At 44.7% G+C, this 22,870-nt stretch overlaps 1 protein-coding gene across 1 annotated transcript in view; it reads left to right on the forward strand.

The window, feature by feature from the left end:
• Positions 1 to 17,176, forward strand: part of CEP57 (centrosomal protein 57) — a 447,591-nt gene extending 430,415 nt beyond the window's left edge. Inside the window, exon 11 of the mRNA XM_078656986.1 lies at positions 12,867 to 17,176. Within this exon, the coding sequence (XP_078513112.1) occupies positions 12,867 to 13,115 (249 nt within the window). The 3' untranslated portion in view covers positions 13,116 to 17,176. The remainder of the gene's footprint in view (positions 1 to 12,866) is intronic.
• Positions 17,177 to 22,870: the final 5,694 nt, after the last annotated feature.

The following is a 22,870-nucleotide window of genomic DNA, read 5'->3' on the forward strand; positions in this document are numbered from 1 at the left end:
AAACTGGCACCGTGCCTTTAAGGCAGCCATGACCCCCAGCTTACCATCATGCCTCAGGGGTGACAGTTAACTCAGTTGTTCTTTTCAGCTCCTTCAGTCAGGAGTTTTCAGCTCTGACTAATTTGGATTTTTTGTCAATAATTTTCATTTTTATTTGTGATTTTTTTACCTTTCACTGTACGTTTTTCACCTCGTAGAGTGAGGTACTACCATTATCTGACAGAAGCTTGTTATTTTTCTATCACAACATGCCTTCTCTTTTTGACCCTTGTCCCTCCTGTGGCAAGAAGATGGCCAAGACTGACCCACTCTGTGTGTATACTCTGCCTACCTGAGTCCCACTCCTCTGAAGCTTGCCAACACTACAAAAAGCTGTCTAGGCGTAATCTCAAGGAGAGGGAGAGAATTTATCTCTATTGTCTCTCGGTGAAGCAAAAATCGACGACTTCCAGAGGAAGATCTCCGGTGAGGCAGAAGAAAAAGAGGTCCAGATCTACGTCAAGAAGTAAGGTCCTGATCTGTTCCCCATTGGTGTCGGATAGACCGCCAGCAGCTAAGAAACTGGTATCTGTCGTAGAGACCTCCACCGTTGATGGTATCGGTGCACCACATGACGAAGAACAGACAGAAGACGATGAGTTCAACGTCGAGTCAACACATCACAGAATCGGTCTCCGTCGAAGTTGCCTCAACGTTCGACGTCGAGGCACAGGACTCAGTCGGAGTCATCACATAGCCGTTCGAGGTCGAGGCGCGACGATCGTCATTGAGGCCCACATCCACACCGAATCGACATCAGCCAGCTTCCAGTAGACAGTCGCCTTCGGCAGTGCATCGCTCGGCGTCAAGACTTCGGTCTTCGTAGGTATCTGTACGATCGACGTCAATCCATTCGCCGTCAAGATTGACGTCAAAGGCTTACACGCAGTCGGTGAACCACTCTCTGGTTACTTCTCTCCCGACGTCAAGAGTGCAATCACCATTGGTGATCCAAGAGACACCGACTCCATGTTTGACATCAAGACACTCGCACCAGTCGACGTCGATCCATCATACACATTCGGACGGATCAAGATCACGGTGTCGTCAGCCTCGAGGTCACCGGAGGTTCTCCTATCGACGCCGAGCAGCTCAGCGTCCTCTCCTGAATGTCCCAGTCAACAGAAGACAGAGACCCCTACACAAGTGGAGACAAGGAAGCAAACATCACCCTCTGTGCATCGCTCTCCTAGGTGCATGTTACCACTGCATCACTGGCAGAAATCCACAACGGGGCAGGTACGAGAACCACAGGACTATTCCAGTCCCCTACACAGGTCACCACTGGCTCGTTTGGTTCAGGCAGTAGATCTCTCACCTACCACTCCCTCGAGGGGTCAAGATCATGCTTGTACAGCGTCATCTTCCTCAAGAAGGAGGTCTGCATCTCGTGGGCATCGGAGAAGACGCAGATCACCAACACTTTCTTCAACTCAGTCTTTGAAAAGGGACTATTCTCTGACCCTAACAGACCGTGCACCTTCTAGGGTCTCTCCAATGGATGAATGTATTGCTCAGGGGGAAAACAAAATTGAGCATTGATATGCCTACCCCCCCCCCCCCCCCCAAACTTCATCATCTGTGATTATTAAAACATTATACTAAAGATCAGCGGCAAGACCTTGTTGCCTCTGGTACGGGGGCTTCTGCAGCCTGTTATGGACGTGTTTTTCACACCAGCAACTATCAAGACCGCACCAGCATGGATCTAGAAAAAATACATGCCTCCAGAAGAGAATCTACTATTCCTTAGATCCGATCCACCTCCAGACTCTGTGATCATTGCGGCAACTAAAAACACACATGCAGTGGCCTCCTCCTCAACAGTGCCTCTCGATAATTAAAGCGGAGCACAGGACTCTTGGGGAAGAAGAGTCTGTGGTACTTCAGGTCCATGCTAAAGGTTTCCAGCGCCTCAGCTCTCTTGGGGCGCTATGATAGGGTTTTGTGGGACCCTTGAGAAAAGTTTCCAAGGAGGATCGCAGACATTTCGAGGAGGTGTTTTCAAGAAGGTGGTTTGGTGGCTAATCAAATTATTAGTGCTGCGGCTGATGGAGCAACCCTCATTCTTATGCACACGGGATCTGTGCCAGACGTTTGTCCTGGCTTTGGCTTACTGCACTAAAGCCTGAGGCTCAGCAACGGATCCTAAATCTCCCTTTCTAAGGATCTTCCTTATTCGGCATCCACACGGATGACGAGATGTCAAGGATGAAATCGGAGCTGGACACCTTGAAAGCGGTAGGTCTTGAGAAGAAAAAGGAGTTCAGGCGCAGATAAAGGCCATACGACCGCTGACCTTACAATCACGGGCTTCAAACCCTTCAGTGGCAGAGGCACCAACAGCATCAAGCCACAACCGAGTCACAAGAAAAGAGAAAAACAAACACGAAAAGCAAGAAACGGGGCAGGGTAGAAACACCCTCGGCCTGCTCAAGGGTCCCACAAGGACCCCCAGGGCCCCAAAAAGCATTAAAAAAACTAAATAATAGTGCGGGCTCCTGCACTTCGTTGTATTGAAGCCCCCAGGTGGGCCAGGTCCCGGGGGCGCTGAAAAAAAGTGTGCAGGGGGCCCCAATCCCCCCCGACACTGCCCGGGGACTGCCACCTCCTTGGGACTTGATTAAAGAGTTCCGGTGGCACACAGCCCCATGGACCGCCACCCGGGCTAATCTTTTTAAGTGTGGGGTGCCTCCAAGGCCCCCCGGGGACCGCCACCCTCTGGGGCTTTTATTAATTATTTGTGGGGGCACACTACCACCCCGCTGCCCTGGGGACCGCCACCCTGGTGCTTTTGTATTAAATAATAAGTAAACCTGTGTGGGGGGGGCTCAAGCCCCCCCCCCCACAAGCCCTGGTGACCGCCACCTCCCCAGGGCACTAAGATGAAAATGTGGGGGTCCCTAATGGACCCCCGAGCCCTGGGGACCACCAACCCCCTGGGCTTTGCAAACGTTGGGAGAGGGGGCGCGTGGCCCCCCTCCTGGAGCCCTTCATAGCCCTGGGGACCGCCAAGGCCGGCTCCTGCTGTGTCCCGGGGTGATATCTGCAAGGATCTTGTTCGCGCTATATAAAACTTTCAAAAGAAAACACTATCATATGCACTCATACACCTATACAGACACACACACCGCCACTCATCCATGGAGTTACTCACACACCTAGTCAGTCTTGTAAAGAATCAATCACACTACACTAAGACATCCAATCTCTCACCAACACACCCATACACACACTCACCCGCCCATACAGCTGTTTACACATGCACTCTTGAACCCATACACCCAATGAATCAACCACTCACACATCTATGCGCACACACACACACACACACACACACACTTTCTCTCTCTCTCTCTCTCTCTCTCTCTCTCTATCTCCTCCCCCTCTCTCTCTCTCTCTCTCTCTCCTCTGCCCCCCTCTCTCTCTCTCTCTCTCTCCTCCCCCCCTCTCCCTCTCTCTCTCTCTCTCTCTCCTCCCCCCTCTCCCTCTCTCCTCCCCCCTCTCTCTCTCTCTCTCTCTCTCTCTCCTCCCCCCCATACAAATACTCAGGCAACCAATCAACCCATATAGACACTCATGTAGCTACTGACCAACACACGCAGCAGCTTACACAACACCAGACATACTGATGCACACATTCAGACTGTTTAGTCACTAACCCATGCATTCAGTAAGACTGATTTAATTACTCACTTATACAGTCAGTCACGCACCTACTAAATCCTTCATCCAGACACTTATACACCCACTCATTCTTCAATACACCATGGCATATATATATAAAACCTATTTAAACTTTACAGAAACACAGTCACTGGATGATGTCATCTGTGATGTCATTTGAGAGTTCATCAGTGATGTCACTGACCATGTCATGAATGATGTAATATGTGACATCATCAGCAGTGCATTGTGGGGGTGCGAGTTATAGTTAGCTGAAATAACTATAACTGGGGAATTTCTATGGTTTTGTACGAGTGAAATGTCCTACTAACTATAACGTCCCTGAAACCTATGGTTTTTTCAGTGAATTTCTAAGGTTTTTCAAATGCTAATTTCTAACTAGAAAGTTCCTGAAACCTATGGTTATTCAGTGAATATGAATATATATATATATATATATATATATAGCTGTATATATATATGTTTTCATATAGAATTTTTTATAGTTTTCCGGGGTCCCCGCGCATTGGCGGGAATATTCATTGCTTATGACTTTGATGAGGAAACCCCTGGAAGAGAACTCGGATTACAGTTAAGTAACTTATCCTTATCAATATTTATATAGATTTTCCATACGCCTTGTGAGGCCTAAAATGCTTTTCTAAGTGGTCCAGGTAAATATGTAGAATGCGTCACAAGTAGGTTTTGAAGTGCTCAAGTTTTGATTGAGTGCCTGTGGTTCCTTCAGCGCTCATGGTTGAAAAGATTTTTGTGAATTGGCCTATATCGGGCGGGCTGATTCCGCCATATGAGATTTGACAGTGTGGGGGGACGGTGCATTAAGTGCTGCTATGTATTACCATGGTGTTGCAGAAAAGTGTGAGAACAAAAGGGAGCAGCATATACAGGTACTTACATTATCGTTGGTGGCAGTGTCATAAGTAGAAACCGCCATTGAGGTGCATTTCAGAGTATTAGGAGGTGCTGTTAAACAGCCAAGGAGGCAGTTGAATTGTAAGGGAGTGACAGATGTGGAATCAATAGGCGGCATTGTTGAACCACCAATGAACATTGTGTACAGTCTACATAGGGTTAAGATGAGCATCCCACTAGAGGCACTGTTCAACCACCAAATGAGTGTGTTTTAAATGTAAACGTTTTTCTAATTAAACTGTAGAGTGTACAAATGCAGCAAAGCAGGTGACTCTGTGAAAAATCCCATGTTGAAACAATAAGGTTGTGTGGCAGATTTATATGAAAAGATGGAAACAACTTTACAAAAAAAAATTATCTTGAAAAATATAATTAAGACAGTGCGGTCTTGCCTGTAAGAGCAGCAATGAGCTGTGCAAACGGTATCTGATACAGGTTTGTACATCTGCAAAAGATGGCACATGCAACATATTTCACTGCTACTGTCTTTCCTTTTATCTTCAGAAGAACCCAACGTCTCAAGTGCTGCTTATTCTGAAAGCTAACAGAAATCTATTGTGTGAGATAGATAAAACACAGGCTTGTGGTCTCTCAGCATAATAAAGGCACTTTGTTTTTTGATCTTAGGAGCAGCTTAGAGAATCTGGACCCCTCTCCTATTTACCTCAGTAGCCCAACAAAGAAGAAACAATTATGACTAAAGTGACATGCCTGATTGAAAAGCTTGGTCTGTTTTTTTTTTAAGATTCATGAGATGAGTGTTGGACTTAGCCCTCGCTGCGGGGGGGGTCAGCCTCTAACCTTTTGCCTTCACATTTCTGTTTTCTGAACCCATTTTTGTTGGGTTTTAGGACTCTGTGCTCTTTACCACTGCTATCCAGCACTAAAGTGCTTTTTCTGTCTACTCTAAAAATGGTAAAATTGGCTTACATCCGAATTGGCACATTTAATTTACTTACAAGCCCCTAGCCAAGAGATAGGGCTCCCTGAACAATGACATAATGAGACAATTAAATAGTCACAATAAATGTAGGGCCTGGAGTAGCAGGAGAGTGCTGTCTCCGCAGAAAGAATCATCACGTTGGGCAGACAATTTAGTGGGAAAAGGGGTCCAGATGATCTCAATCAAACGAGATCGAAACGCTGTCGACCTCTTCTACAACCAAAACTCCTCCATTGCAATAATTTAATTGGAGCTTTGTTTATTGTTGTCAATGTGATGTATTTTTAAATGTCACCAACCCCTCACTTCACGCACCTTCACTATATTTGTGTGAGCACCAGAACTACCACCTAATTGCAAAAAGTGATACTCCATTTATGCTGTTAATAAATGTGATATAATTTCAACCTTGTGTCCTGCCATATATTGCGCAGCAAGTCCCCAGCGCACTTATTCTCTGGTTCTTCTGACTAATACTTGTTTAAGTAGTAGTAGCCTAGGCTACCGGAGGACCCTTGTGGCCTCTATTGCCCTAGTTTTCGTGCAGCACTCATTGTGCCCTCACTCAAGTAGCCCTTTGAACAGGTCTCCGACTTGCTTTTGCAGCCTGTGTATGCTGTTGAAAAATGCCGATTAGACTTGGCATAATAATCTCCTTATCAGACCTAAAACTCACTTTTTATAACATATATCACCCCCAAGGTAGGCCCTCAACAGCACATAGGACAGGGTACATTGTAATTAAGAAGGTAAAATGTTTTACATGTCGTGGTACTGAAAAACTCCCAAATTCATTTTTTCAGTAATGTGAGACCTACCTCTCCCATAGGATAACATTTGGTACCTAACTGCATTTAATAAGTGCTAACCTTTGATTGGGAACGGGTAGGAAAGTCATGTTTGGTGTCTGAGGATTTTTATTGTCCTAACCATTTGTTGTCAGTTCCTGGATACATGACTAGGTGTAGTTTGCAGTTGGCCTTTGTGTATTTGTCCTAGGCAGTGTCACAGTAGAGAGACTAGGTGTGCCTGGATGGGCCATCTCTGGCAGGATGGTGGGGCTGGAGTTGTCACCTACTACATTTGCACTTCAAAGGCACTGGCTCAGCTCGCATACAAAGGACTTCACATTTGCCTATTGTGCCCCCAGACAGACTAGGACCAGGGCAGAGAGGTAGGTAATTCCAGACACCTCTGTAGGGGAAAACTCAGTATGCTTCCCCCACTTCAAAGAGAGCTCCTGGAATATCAATATTTGCAATGCAATAGGTCTGATATTTTTGAGAGGTTGAGATATTGGCATTGTAAATGACAATAGCTTAAATTCTTGCATATTTGTTTTTAGTTTACAAGCGCCGTATGCTGCGCCCTCACTTTAATAGAGGCCGCGCCCCCTTCTTTAGACAAGCCGCATCTAAAGAAAGGGGCGCAGCCTCTATTAACCTAAAAGCGCGGCATACGGACTTGTAAACAACAACAAATAAATTAATAAACAGTAAAAAAAAATAACATGCAGCCACTGTGGCGTGCCGTTCTATATAAAAAAAAAAAGCTACTAAGCCTATTGACCAATGAGAAGCTACAGTTTACAAAGGAAAATTACACAAGCCAATGAAAAATATGGGCGGAGAGTCGGCGGAGCTTTAAGTCCATACCTGAATACAGCATGCCTCAAAGAGCAGTGCATGCACTGCCAGGCTCGACCTAAAAAGGGGACCCTTGGGCCCACTCTTCGGCTCACTTCTGGACCTGTGGAAGACTCAGAATAAGGACTGCTCTGCTGCCCTGCTGCATGAGGAAGAAAGACTAGACCTGCACCTTTAACCCAGGACCACCAGAGTGACTCCAAGGGCTAGTTGGCTGGCCACCGCTTTTCTGAAGCTACTGTGATACAAACAACCTCTAGAGGCCTCCCTGCAACTGCCCTGCTGTACTGGACTTGCATGAGCCCTGCTGCCCTATCTCATTTCCAATTATCAATGTCTGGTAACTGAGCAGAGCCCCAGGATTTAGCATTGTTCCTTTAGCCACCAGCAGGCCTGTTGTCATCCTCAAAACAAACACAAGGAGATGATTGATGGAGCGCTGAAACTTTTCAGACTCCCACCCCCAGACCCAGACCGGGGTTGAATCCATCATCGTTCTTTAGCTCACTTCGCTGACCCAGCCATATGCAAATTAGACTTTACCCTGTTCCTCATGGGAATAGCCTAGCCCAAACTGCCAAGCCAGGTCTTCCCTGAACCGGAAACAAGCATCCAGGAACCTGTGTTGGGATGACACCCTTCATCAGCCAGGCTAGCCTGTATCCAGTGGCAAAGTGAGCAAAGGACCCGTGTCTGGGCTTACCCTGCCAACTTAGGGCAAACAAAGCAAACACAAGGAGATGGTGTCTGGAGCGTATAGTCTAGTGATCCTCTTGGCATCCATCTCTTCCCCATACTTTTAGCACACATTCCTTAGACAACTCTATGCCACTACTTCAACTGACCTCAAACTATCAATTACCGCATCCCAATAGGTGTGTGTATGTGCGGGCATTCCGTAAAGAAGTGGAAGAATGTGCCTGTCTGTCCACAGCCCCTTATACACTGATCTCCTCATTCGAACCATAGTGGTTCTTGCATAGTACGAACAATGTAAGATCTGCAACTCAACCAAGCGGATGCCCGACCAGATAGCTCCCTAGTGGATGCAATGGCCTCCTCCCATTCACCAGATTCGATAATGCTACCATCACTCTCCCATTTTCCTTTTAACTGTTGCATAACATCCTGTGTGTTGTGACCCAGCTTTTTATTAGTGAGTGAAATTGCTTTCTAGAGAATGTATTCAGTAAGAAGTCTGTGGTGGTGAGAATTCGGGCAATTCTACCCTCTTCGGGAAGACTGTCTGGAGGGTGTGTTGTATCTGCAAATAGTGATAGACCTCAATCCACTTCATTTGATGTTCCTGTTCCAGTTCAGGCCACAGAATATCCCCTCATTTCCACAGGTCTCCCAACTTGGAGATTCCGGTCATGTCCCATTTGTCTAATCCTGGTTGGTCCTGGAGAAAGTGTAGGGCTTCGGCCTCACACAATGGTGTCATCTGGGTAATCATATTTTCCACTCTGGGAATATTGTTGCCTTTCTCCAAATCTGTACGATCTGTTGTGTGGGGTCCGGCCATTATTTTTGCATATTTGCAAAGTATAGCCCTGTCCATTCTAACTGCCGGCTCCGATATTGGAAGAAACACCCAACCATTGATTACCGTGAGTTAGGATATCCAAATATTTTGTAGCTATTAGCTTTGATACTTTACTGAATCCTAAACATTTTGAATTTGGATCTTCAGTATTCGATTCAGAATGGCTGCATCTGTTCATGAGGGTCTTTGATGCTTGAAGAATAGTACATTGCCGGCCGAGTAAATATTTAATGGTGCCAGTATAGGGTTCTTGGTGTACAGTTTTGGTTAAGGTAGCGGTTGCTCACAAGATGTCAGCAGGTAGCATTTCATAGATGCCCACCTGAAGACGTTGGCTGATTTTCACTATCATTATGAAGCTAACAGCATATGATGCAGGTTTAAGAATTGGAGCTGTGTTGCTGACACATACTAGTAATGGGAGCAGGCTGGAAGAGTGTGAAAGAAAAGTAGATTTCCCAGAGATTGACATTGCAGTAGTGTTACAACTGTTAGTTTATTTATCAGTGAGTCTGTTACTGTACTTTCATGTTACTTTCCAGACATTTACTTGTTTTGGTACGCGCTAACATGTCACATTGCCACTGTTGGAGTGCACAGAAAGGAATAAAGGAGTCTAAAACGAGAATCCAAAGATGATAAAGAGAGAGACGGTAGAGTCCAACTAAATGTGATGGGAATTAACCTGATTCAGTATTACTTTTTGCTGCTCTTGACAAATCACATAATCATGAGAATGCTTTTCTGAAGAGTTTTGTCTTAATAGTTTCTTGAATTGGATTGAGCTCTGCTTGGAGTCTAGGGTTTACGGCATTCCAGGGTTTGGGTCCTTGGAAAATGCAGAAACCTGCCTTTCTGTTTTAGTCATTTGAATGATTGTTGATCAGTAAGATGTAGATTAAGTTGAAGGTTCCTGACTGGTGTAAGTCTTTGCAATATGTGTGCATTTTCTGGGAGCCCTATGTTGCCCACATTTCTAATGGTAAACGTATCCATTAGTAGAGCTCCTAGTAACTCCACTCAATGTTTGGTTTGCATTAGCACAAGGATCTTCCTATGCATGGGCAGTTGTCACACCACTAAGTACAGGTAACTTGAAGAGCAAACTAGAAAGTAAAGATCAGCCCCGGATGAAAAGTTAAAAAATAAGGCTGTTTATTCTGAACTTCTGCATGATCAAATGAGTAGGTTGCACATACATATTTTTAGGAGCTTTGTGAAATCTCTCATTTTGCTTGTAAATAATTTTTCCATCATACATATTAGGTTGCTACTTGTCGCAGACTGTCAATCTGGCTTTGGGTCAAACCATAGCACAAAACAGCAATTCTGGTCATCTGAAAGCAACTGCTAACTATCTGTGACAAAGGCCATGATGCTACGTTGATATTATTAGACTTGTCCCCAGTTTTCCATAATCAACCACTACCTGCTACTCTCTCTTGTGCATGGAAATAGTCTTTGGTATTCTTGCGGAAGCCTATGACTGGTTATATACTTTTCTTTCCAATAAGATACAGTGTGTTAAACTCATCCAGTCAAATGCAAATACATTAGCTGTATTCCCTAGGGTGCAACTCCCTCCCCACCTAGCTGTAATGGCATCATTTGGACTACATTTACAAATGTATGCCGATGACATTGAAATCTTAATTGACCTTGGCTGTAAGATGTAGACACAATTGCTCACACGTGTATGCTTTACCAAGCCATGGAAAGGAATGATTGGCCTACAGTGCTTTAGGGATTCAGCTTGACTCTGTGGATGATCAGCCTAGCAGTGCAAAGAGTTGTCCTGTGAAATCATGAGAACCAGAGAAGAGTTGACTCCAGGGTTTGCCTTTCTTCTTTTACTTCATCATGTGGCCACAGTAACCCAGTTTTGCAAGTAAAATACAAAATAGGTCATATGCTGTCTGTATGTATGCTGCTGGGCATACACAACTGGTGCAACCACGACCGTGTGTAGTTCATTCACAGCTTTGATTAGTCTATGGATTGTTAAACGCGGGAAGGAGATAAAACTGCTAAAATCGTATATCGCTCTGGATCTTGAGCCTTTAATAGGTTAACTCTTAATGCCTGTAAACCAATCATGACTATATTTTTGTCCCACAGTAAATTGCATCAGAAATCAACTTAACTTTGACAGTTCGGTTTAAGACCATGGTGCCAGAGTCTATAATCATGATGAGAGGCACCACCCATATTATGTCCTTCTTTGCAGAAACTGCTCTGGATTTCCTGAGCCAGCCAGCGGTCTCAGTGCCCTTGCTGTTGAAAAGGTTGGACTGTTTTGGGAAAATGCCTGAGCTGCAATGGTAAGGTGTTTCGAAGATACAAATAGGGAAAAGTAGCTACTGGGAATTATACACAGCAATACCTAATTGAGAGAGTTTCTCATGAATGGGGTTATTTCCTATCACAGTTTCCATATATGATTGACCGGGTGGGTTAAGCATGGGAACAAGTGGTGTAAAAACTCCTAAAGAAGCCACTGTTTGCACCAGATACAGATCTATAGTGTGCCTCCTTTTAAACACACTGGGCGAGACATATTCTTGGCACACTGTTGGAGACAGGGATGCAAAACAGTAGGGGATCTATACAGTGGCAGACAGTTCATAATGTTTCAGGGGCTAGAGAGGCTTTGGTCAAGGTCATTTTTTGCAATATGCAAGGCAAGCGCAAACAGTGAGGGATATACAGAGGATGCTTCCTTGGACGCTCTTAAAATTTTGGATGTCACGGTTGCTGTTGTGAGCCTGGCACAGTACAAGTGGCTGTTCTCCATTTAGTATAGAGTACTAAAGGCAGATGAAGCTGTATGGCAACTTCGGTTTAGAGGACAACGGGAGGGGGATAGTGATGACCGAATCGAAGTTAGTGACTGGCATCAAGCATAAATGTATGTAAAGAAAGAGCCTAGCAATGCAAGATTGCATTGGCACAATCCTGTGTTTTGCATACAACATACCTGACTCATGGGAAGGATTTACCAGAGCAAATAAACAGCATGCCACAGGTGTGGATAAATAAAAGTAGGTTTTATACATGTGCGGGACTGCAAAATTATATAAACATATATTGGGTGGGGGATGTGATGGCTAAACTATATCCAGTAATGGGTGGCTTGCCCAAACTCATGATAAAGCCGAGCTTGCTTTGAGTGATGCCTAGGCCAAAGAAGAGTAACATGAGGCCTACGTTTGCAATATCCAGGGCAATAATAGACTAGCCTCACATAGCCATGCAATGGAGGAGTCCACAGGGTCCGAGGCTAAAAGCATGGCTGATCGATATGAATGAGCTGTTGCAGAAGGTCTGAGGAAAGAGGTGAGATGACAAGCTGGTAGACAACCTGATAGAATGTACATCTATTCTTCGTCAGTTAACAGACCCACCTGACACCAGGCCTCCTTGAAGGAACATTACAGAGCAACACAGAGTGAGCTAATGGAAAGGCCATTATGAAATTAGAGGTGATGCATTATTCTGAGAGGCAGTGTAGCCCGGGTCAATATGCACATATACTTGATCCTCTCTAGGACCTACTCAGGCAAAATGAAAGCTTAAATCACCAGTTACTACAAATATTACTGCTTGTCGTCATACATCCTGTGAAATTCAGTCTGTCTGCTTTTTGTGAAAGGTTAAAGTAAAAAATCGAAATCTTGGACCCAGGGAGTTGCCTGGCACCGAATACAGGAAGTTTTCTTTAAATCCCTTGCATACTTAATGGACTGTTAAGTATAATTGTGCTGATTGTGTCGGCCTAATATTTTCCCTTACACTGTGCGTGTGTTACTCCCTAGCAATGCAGAAGTCTCTACGTGGACTTCCTCACCCCATGTGTAGTAACACACACAAAGAATTATTCTACCTGCTTAGTTTTGTCTTTGATACCTTTGTGAATGTGCACAGTCTCAAATATGTGAGCTAGAACAAGTTCTCTAAGTCACCTGCATGGAAAGAACTTTGTGAAATAGGCTATTAATGCTTTTTCTTTTGGGAGTCTTTCTAGCTAATAATTATTGTTGACAATATGGTTGCTCTTTACATTTAATTTAATGTTTGAATATCCCTTCTGTAGCTAGAGAAATTAAAAAGGGAGCTGAAAACCAAACCGAGGTCTACCTTTGATGAACAAACAAGTGAAACAAGGACTTTGCACGGAGCGAGCGAAGTAAGAGTTACCACAACTGTGACTACAAGGGGGATGGAGTCTGGGCGTGTGAAATGGAAGCCTGGAGACAAAGGCAAGAAAAGCCTCCAGCTTTTAAAGGACATGCAAACTCTGCAGACCTCACTTCAAAAGGATGACATAAGCTGGGACTATTGACTTCTTTTAATTGGACATTTTAGACAGTTTCTGTGCATATGGGCTGATTTTTCATTTCAGTCCTGCTACTATTGTTAGTGTTCTTCATTTTGTATTACTAAAGACTACTTTGTACTACATGCACTTTTTGAAAAAGTAAGACTTTGGAAGTAAAGTTTAAAGTTTTATAAAATGGCAAATTGATGACCAAAGGAAAACAAATCTGCATTACGTGAATACTTTTCTGAAGATTAGACAGGATAGCAACTGGGCACATAATCCCCCAAAAGATGTTCAAGTTGATCACTGTGGTCAATTGACGATTAAGACCCGCTGTTTTGAAAGGGGTCACTTGTTAGGAATGAGATTTATGATTTCAAAATTGAGTTTTGTCTTACAATGCTGGACAACGAAGTTTAATAATTGTTTAGTTTAGATCTGGTGCTAAAAGACACAACCTTGTACTTGCAAGTCCAGATATTTTAGTCTATCTTTTTAGAATTTGTTTCATAAAATGTTTCAGTACATTTTTTTTTCTTTCCTTCCAACAAGATCCCTCTCTGCACTATTGTGGCTACCGAAACATACACATGGCAATCACATTGTGTAGAGATCTCCTAAGTTATTTTATAAGCTTGTCTAGTCTACTAATTTATTGAATAATGATGACATCCATAAAATAGAACATAGCATAAAAAAGTCACTGTTGATGGTTAATTCATGCATCATCTGAACATACTTGAAATAATGAAAAGTCCAACAAGTACAATAGAACCCTCAAAATGAAAGTTACTAGGTAAGTTTGCTTATTTTTCTTTATTTTTAGTTTGGTGCTGGTAAGAATGTTGTCAAAATAACCAGACAGCTGTCAAAGGCGTGTTCACATTTTATATTTATCTTCATAGAAGGTTTCAGATTTGTAATCCAATAACAGATTTTGATTAGGATCTCAGTATAATTCTTAGAACAAGTCAGGTGTTCACCTCAAGAGACCTACTCTAGACAGTGTTTTATACATATCCCTCATGTTTTTCTTTTTATCTGCCATAACCTTTTCAGTAGTTGAAGATGTTACAACATTCAGCCATAGTTTGCTGATAGTGTCCTTGTCTAATATTGACTTTTGTAAACCCTGCCATGGCAAAATCCAATAAGGATGATTTTTATTATCCTTGCTACCTGTCCTGGCATGTGGATGTGCAAGAAGTTTCATCTGTTTGCATTAGTTAAACCCTCTTTACAGTACAAAGTCTGCTTCCTTGAAGGTAGAATACTAGAAGTTGCTTACAGGATGAGAGAAACAAGGCAATTTTTTTCTGCCACCCAGGTAGGCAGCATTGGGTTAATGCACCAGAGATTTCAGCTCTGTTAAACTCCTCCCAAGCTCTTTCTTGGTCCTTCAGAAGACCTGATGGGCAAAAAGATTTTTGTCGAAATAAGATGTGCACTCCTAATTCCTCCAAAATGGCAGATTTCCAAATGTGATGTTGCGCAGATTGCTTCAAAGTTGTCTTTCACAGAAAGGAGTAACTTTCTAATTTTAATCTGCATTACAGTAAATCAAATATAGAGCTGCTTTCGACATCTCTCCGTACAGAATTTCACATTAGATTGAAGTTTCTTTCAGTGTTGAGTTTGGCTAGATTTCAGCCTTTTGATTATTTTTTTTTCTGAGTAATGTAGGGAATTTATTGCATCCGCACTGTACTTATCTTATGAACTCCGACATCTCACCGAATCTTGGTTATCCGTCATTGATTCAAAATACAATGAGCTATTAAACTCCGGTTGCAAACAGGCTACCTCATCAAATACAGTATCTTCATAGCCAAAGACACACTAAGCTTGTTCAGACTGGGAGTGGAGTCTAGAACTAAAAGATCCACTTGAAGATTGTACATTTTATGTACGTGTTGTCTACTTAGATCCACCATTAATTTTCAAATATTTTATGTTATGCTGGTAATATCCCTTTCTAAACCGGTCGCCAGTTACTCAAGTAGACCATATTCTTCCAGGTAATTACTGTCTATCCATTGCCCTCCCATATTTGAATTGAAGGCTTTTTTTCTTGCAGGGCCACAAAATGTAGCCATTCCTTGCCTAGGACGCCATACCTCAGAACTAAAATTGAGGTAAGACTGCTGGAATAAGTTTGAAGCACTTTTCTCCTCCCTCCAAAAGATACACGTTGAATGAAAGAGTTGGCAGTAGCATCAACTACAGAGTATAAAAGGAAATGGAAAGAAGGCTGTAGAATTGTGCCACAGTAATTCACCCCTCGAGCAGAGGCTGGCATGAAACCCGTAATTGAATTTTTTTTTGAACAGGGTATTCTAAATGAGTTGCTAGGTAGTCCCTGTAACTCTTTTGTAATGTTAAAAAAACAAGGGGGAAATGAAGGGTCCTACAAGCCTGCCATTACTGGCTACAGAGAGCACACTTCAACAAAGTCTACACCTCTGTGTTGGAAACCAGGTTTATTCTTGCATCATTTTGTTACAAATAACCCTGCATATCTGTACTTGCCTACTGATACATCGATCTCTTTACCCTTGGGGCTTTCCTGTCTTCCAGACCCCCTAGTTCCTTTTGTCCATTATGGCCTTTTTCGTTGCCCTTTCTTGTATGTATTGTATTTAATGGCAAAGAGAAAATCACCTTTGTTACTGACTAAATGAAAGGTGGTTTCAAAACGTTTCTATTTAGCATTTGCTCAACTTCAGTGGTATCAGACAGTTAAATAGTAGTGGTTGCATCGTTTGTAAGAATGAATATGTATGCACAGCCCAACCTTTATGGCTGTGTCATAAGAGTACCTGCTCAGGAAACACCCTACAATGATATTGCATTTGATTGTCAAAGAATTATGAAATATGCGTGATACCTTACGAAGGACGTGTCTGTGATGCTACTGCTGGCCACCTTCCTGGAAAAAACGCAAATTCTACAAAGCACATTTTTGTCCCCAAAACATTTCAAGACCGTGCAAGCTCATATGCTTCCTGAAGAGACGTTTATGTGCCTTTAGGTTCATGTATCAACTAGCATTAACAATACAAGACTGGAACAGCTGGCTCTTCAGTTCCTTCTGTTGATAGTTTGATGTGGGTTTTTTCTAGCCCTCGTTTGCTCTTGGTGTTTTTGTGAGCTGTCCATAATGCCATATGCTTGAGCCTGGAAATATGACTACTCCGTATTGTGTTTTCAAATGGCAAGGGTTATCAGAGCCCGAAGTCCCTTTGTTGGAAAGCTATAACATTGACCAGGCATATCTGGAAATGGATTCTGATACCAGGGGTGTGTATCTGATGCCAGGGCTAATGGGCCACTGTGCATAACATATAGCATTCTGGGATACCATGTAGTGAAGTGTAGATTGGGTTATAATTAATATATTAGCCAGACTATGCCAGGGCTAGACATATGGAGGGTTGCACATATAGGACATTAACACATTACAGGGCTTTTCTGTGATACTGCTGCCTTATGTTTAGAGAAGATTATCAGTAATAGGGTCTATAGATGAAGAGCTATATTCTGTTGTCGAATGTTAAACCCACATTTACCTCTGTTTACTGTTTCTTTGAGGTAAGTGAGCTGGCAGTAAAACCATGCAGACAGGGGCACTGCTATTTTTTTAACCAAGTAAAACTTGGGAACTGAATTATTCTTTATTGTTTATAGTAACAGATGACTTTGTTGAATTCATGCCTGATTTTACATGTGCTGGAGATTTGCAAGTTATTGTGTGGACTATTTTCTCTGTTCTTTATGTATATTAACTATGGAAATGACTTGTTACAAATCTGCCTTTGATCTACCCAATCAGTCTATAATTTAAACTGTAAACAGTAAATATTTTCTTGTTTACTCCTCTCATAATCATGTAATTCATTCCATGCACCCTCTTTACTGGTTCATTTTTTACCTTCCTTTCTTTTAGTCTGTTTTGTTGTGTGCACTACCTATACTGCACATCTGTAAACAAATGTTAAATTATTATGTTTATGCAGATGTAAAGAATATTTTTGTAATGTTGCTGTGTACCGAAATAAAACCATGAAATGTCTGTAAGCATACTTCTTGCTGCTACTGACTGAATATATGTTCTTATTTATAAAGTAAATTTATAAAAAAGCAGAACTTTTTAAAAAAGATGTAGAATTAAAAACTGTTACTTGCTCTCCTGCTAATGGAGACATTACACGTGTCCATGAGTGTTTCTTCTAAGGCATACTGTTTCTGCAGAAGTGCTTAGAGAGTGACACTTCATCTTTTGCAAGACACTTAACGTTTGGTATTCCAGATCAATCACCAGTTTTTACTTATTTTTAACTTGTGTCTTTTATGAATTGTGCTTTATTTTAGTGCCAGTCACAAGCATACTTATCTACTCTCTGGTGATGACTCCAAGACACTGGTAAATAGATGAGTAATAATCTATATTAAATCTATATTTTATAAATAAAAAGGATGTACAATATTTACAGAGCAACATGTAGAAAATTAGTTACTTCTGGTTTGACCCAAAGCTAAGATTTTCTTAACACTGTCCTTTAAGTTTTTCCCATTCATTAACAACCGGCCCTCTGCATAAAAAGTCAAACTTTTAATTTGATTTAATCCCTTCCTCTCCGCACAACCTTACCTTAAAACTATCCCCAGGCGTCAGACTGGATCCGGAAAATCTTTGTGAGCGCACCAGTAGATGGCATTGATCGGCTCCGCATGGCATAGTCTGTGCCGGAAGTGATGTGTGCAGTGCCTATATGGGCACCACCCATGCGTGCTGATACCAGTTTTTTTCTTTCCATGCCAGTCAGGGCAGATCAGGAAAGAGCTACTGTCATTACTTGAAAGACCCGTATCTGACCCGCATCTTGTATGCCTCTGGTGCCTCAAGCGCAATCACAATCCAAAGGCCTGCTCCAGTTGCCGCACCATGAACCCGAAGGCCTTGTGGGCGCTATTCCTCAAGCTCCTGGCAGCTCAACTTGCGACATCGCAACGATCTTGATCCCGGTTCAGAGAAAGGGAGCGATCGCAGAGCCCGAAATATTCATAGCACTCGAAGTCATTGGGGCACTCTGGTAAGTCCCATTGGAAGAAGGAGCACAAGAAGTCGAAGAGGTCTTTGGCTGCTCGTCTGTCAGCCGACGAAATAAGGGAGCGTTGGCAATCAAGGCCTGGCTTCGCAATTGAGCCAGTACCTGGGTCAGCTCAGTGCTTGCCCGAGTTTCGGGGAGCTGGTGCAATCCCCGCTCATCTTTAAGAGTTTTGTGAGGCCACTCGCCTCATATTTGAGCGGCCCACTCCCACCGGTTTGCCTTCGGGCCCTGTGGGTTTGGGAGAAGCCCCTGTTGGATCCACACCACCGACTCCAGTGCCAGTTAGGCCGCCTGGATCCACAGATGGATTTAGACTGGCGCCGGTTGTACCACCTGGACCTTCCTCGACACCGGTCCTGATGCAGATGCTCTCGGCGGCGTTGCCAGCTCTGGCGCTGACTGGAGCCATGCCTTCCAGGTCAGAGACTGAGCGCTATTCTTATGGGCTACAACTCAGGGAGGCGTGGGAGGGGTCGCTGGACCCTGAAGAATTCCAGCCCTTTGACCCTAATGTGGACTGGTGTGAGGATTTGGTGGAAGTCAGCGATCTGGACACTTCTCCGGATACTAGCATGCTTTCTCTCCCTACCGTGGCTACAGAGGTGGGAGCATCCTTCGCAATGGTGATGTGGAGAACGGCCGAGGTCCTGGACCTTAACCTGCTCTATGGCTGCGAAGACTAACGTCTTGAAAGAGGTGCTTCATCCGGGAGTGTCACCCTCAGAACTGCTTCGCCCCTTTAATGAACCCTTCCAGATGTCCTGCTTGGGACCTAGTACAAGCCCAGCCCAGCGGCTCCTGTGAACAGGTCGAATGCCCACCGCCACTGCCCCACTCCAGGGGACCCAAACTTCCTCATGCAAAACCCTGCCCCGAGGAGCTTTGTGGTCCAAGCCTCCACTTAGTATGGCGCTTTCCCTTGTGTACCTCCCTCCCCCGACCCACCCGGAAACTGAATCCAAGAGGCTGGGCACCTTATGGAAGATGTGTTCTTTCACTAGCCTGGCACTGAGATTGGTGAATGCCGCTTGCATTTTGGGCCGCTACTCCCATGCTCTGTGGGACACTGTTGCACAAGTGTTGTCGACGGTCCCGGAGCAAGCCTTGGCTGTCCTCTCCCAAATGGTTGCTGACTGGAGAGATACAGCCAAGTTCACCTTAAGTTGTGGACTGGACACCACTGACTCACTGTGTAGAGTAGTTTTGTCAACAGTGGCCTTACGGCGCCACGCCTGTTTGAGGACGACTGGCTTTTCTGACCACATCCAAGCATTGCTTATGGACATGCTCTTTTATGACTTCTGTCTCTTTGGAGACATGGCAGATTCAGCACTGGAGCACTTTAAGGAGAGAAGGGCTAAGGCCAGGCACTTGGGCTTTCCATGACCCCTCTTCACCCAAGTCTGCCTTTTGTGGCCACGGAAGGGCCTTCCAGCCTTGTCTGTACACACCCAGCAACTGCTGCGCGCACTCTTCACAGCCTCTGTGTGGACAAGGATGCAGTACCTACAGAACTCGTGGGTCGGGCAGCCAACAGTCGGGCCAGTCCACCACTCCCCCCGGCAGTCGCAGTCTCTAAGCCCTTATAGTCTGCCCCCTTATCATTGGCACCCAGTGGGCGGTGGGATCCACCATCACCTGTACCACTGGCAGCCTATCACATTGGACCAATGGGTTTTGCAGAATATTCGAAGGGGCTACTCCCTCCCCTTCAAGACTACCCCTCCACCAATGCCACCTGCTTGCGACAGGCTGATAGAGGATCATCTTTCTTTCCTCTGTTTTGAAGGGACGGCTCTCTTGGCCAAGGGGCTATAGAGATAGTGCCAACACCAGAAGTAGGTTGAGGTTGCTATTCTTTCTACTTTATGGTGCCCATCCTATTCTGGATTTGCACTCTCAATTTCTACCTCAAGAAGAAGTTCAAAATGCTCATAGTCGCTCAAGTTTTGTCTGCCCTGGATGGTAGCGTTGGACTTGCAGAACGCTTATTTCCTCATTCCTGTCCTTCTTGCCCACAGGCGTTACCTGCAGGTCACAGTGCTCCCTTTTGGCCTCTCCATAGCCCCGCGGGTGTTTACCAAGGTGATAGCGTTGGTTGCAGCTCATCTGTAGAGATCAAAGGTGCCAGTCTTTCCCATCTCAACGACCTGGCTGTTGAAGCCAGGCTCACCTCAGGCTGTCATCTCTCTCCTCCAGACTATGGCTGACCTCCTGCATTCGCTGGGGTTCGCTATCAAGGTTCTGAAGCTCGCCTGACTCCCCCTCAGACGCTCCCTTTCATCGGAGCTGTTCTGGACACGGTGCAGTTTCAGGCCTATCTTTCCGAATGATGAGCCCAGGATAGTTGGGCTTTGATACTGATGTTTCATCCTCTATCCTGGATTTCGGTGAGACTGACTCTTGCCGAATAGTCCCGCTGGCATATTAGGGCTCTGCAGTGGGACCTGAAGTTCCAGTGGGCGCAGCAGCAGGGAAATCTCCCTGACCTGGTCCAGGCACAAGTTCTGGAGTGGTGGTTAAGGAACCAATATTGGGTCAGCGGCAGAATGCTCTCCCTTCCCCAACTAGATTTGACCGTAGTGACAGATTCATCGCTCGTGGGATGAGGTGGTCAACTGGGACATGTGGTGATCAGAGTCCTCTGATGTTCGAGCCCTGTCTGGATTCCACATCAACCTTTTGGAGCTCCCGGTGTTACGGCTGCCATTAAAAGCCTTTCTACCCTCTATCAAGGGAAGGCTAGTGCAGGTATTCACAGACAACACCCCCATGTTGTACTGTAGCAAATATGGCATTTGGGTTTGTGGACCCTTTGTCAAGAGGCCCTGTGTCTCTGAACATGACTGGAACAGCAGGGCATCTCCTTTGTGGTTCAACACCTGGTGGACTTTCTGAACGCCAGGGCAGACAAACTCAGCTAAAGATGCTTAGCAGGTCACAAATGGCATCTCCATCCGCAGGTGGTATAAGGTCTCTTTCAGCAGTGGGGTGAGCCTTGGTTATATCTGTAAGCCACCGCCGAGAACGCGCAATGTCAGCAGTTCTGCATGCTGGAGTCTCCAAGGCGGCTCTCACTCAGAGACGCTTTTCATATCGAGTGGAGTTCAGGCCTCCTGTATGCCTTTCTGCCCATACCACTCCTGCCCAGAGTTCTCAAGAAGATTGTTAAACGATCAGGCCTAAATCATCCTTGTGGCTCCGTACTGGGCTCAGAGAGCTTGATATCCCGAGCTGTTGAGCATGGCCATCAGTCCTCCGACCAGGCTTCCCCTTCAGGAGGATCTTCCATTTCAGTGTTAAGGGCGCATTCTCCACTCAAACTTGTCAACACTCCACCTTCTTACGTGGAGATTGAGGAGCAATACTTGACATCCTTTGACCTTACACCTGAAGTGTGAGATGTTATTCTGGCAGGGAGGCATCCCTAGACCAAAACGGTGTACGCCTGCCATTGGGGTAAATTTGTGACGCGATGAGCAGAAAATAAAGTTGACCCTCTTTATGCTCCTCTTTCTCAGGTTCTTCTTTTTATTCTTCCCCCCTGACCAGCAGGGCTCTGCTCTCAGCACCTTAAAGGGTTATCTTTCTGCTATTTCAGCCTTTCTGCTGTTGCCTGACCAGCAATCCCTCTTTAAATCCCCTATTGTACATAGGTTCTTGAAAGGTTTGCAACATAAATGTACACCTTCTCCCTTTATCGTGGCTTTAGTGGGAACTTAATCTTGTCCTGACGTTCTTGATGTGCACTCCCTTTGTGCCCTTGCACAACTGTCCTATCCTGCTCCTCACTATCAAGACTGCCTTTCTGGTGACAATAACATCTTCCTGGAGGGTCAGTGAGCTTCGAGCTTTGTCATCCAAGCCTCCATATCAGAATTTCTACCCAGACAAGCTACTTCTATGGACTGGAGCTTCCTTTCTGCCGAAAGTCGTCACTCCCTTTCATTTAGGCCAGTCCATCACTGCCTACATTTTACACTCTGCCACATCCCTCTAAAGAAGAGGACCGACTTCACCTCCTGGACCCAAAAAGAGCTTTGGCGTTCTACCTTGACCACACAAGAAAGAGTCCCATGTGGACGACCAACTCTTCATGGGTGTGTCCAAGCAAATAAGCGAAAGGCTGTGCAGAAGCGGACCATCTCCTGATGGGTTGTGCTCTTCATTAAAATCTGCTACACATTGGTCAAGACGCAACCTGCGGAGGGTTTGCGTGCTCATACTATCAGAGCAAAGATTGCAATCACTGTGTTAGAACGCGGAGTCCAAGTCGTGGACATCTGCCAGGCAGCAATGTTGGGTTCCTTGCACACTTTCACAAAACTACTGCTTGGACTTTCTGATGGGTACATCTGCCTGTGGATTCCTCACCTTATGACTATCCCCTGCGCCAGCATTCCGCGGAAACGTTTTCCTAACTCTCCACGCCGACGAGGTCGTTACAATGCCTTGGCTCTGCACTCTGCTCCGCATGACGTCACTGGGGCCATAAGAGGACCACGTTGGTGTGATGACGTCAGTTTTTCTGGGACTCTCCATACTTTCGTCTTGATACTTTGTATTTTGGATTGTATCTTTGTGTTTTGACATGTCTGCCCCGAGGAAGTCCGGCTTTAAGCCCTGTAAGAAGTGTGGGTCATATTTCGATCACTGACCCCCCCC

This window comes from Lissotriton helveticus, chromosome 8 (genome assembly GCF_964261635.1).
Source record: "Lissotriton helveticus chromosome 8, aLisHel1.1, whole genome shotgun sequence".
NCBI lineage: Eukaryota > Metazoa > Chordata > Amphibia > Caudata > Salamandridae > Lissotriton > Lissotriton helveticus.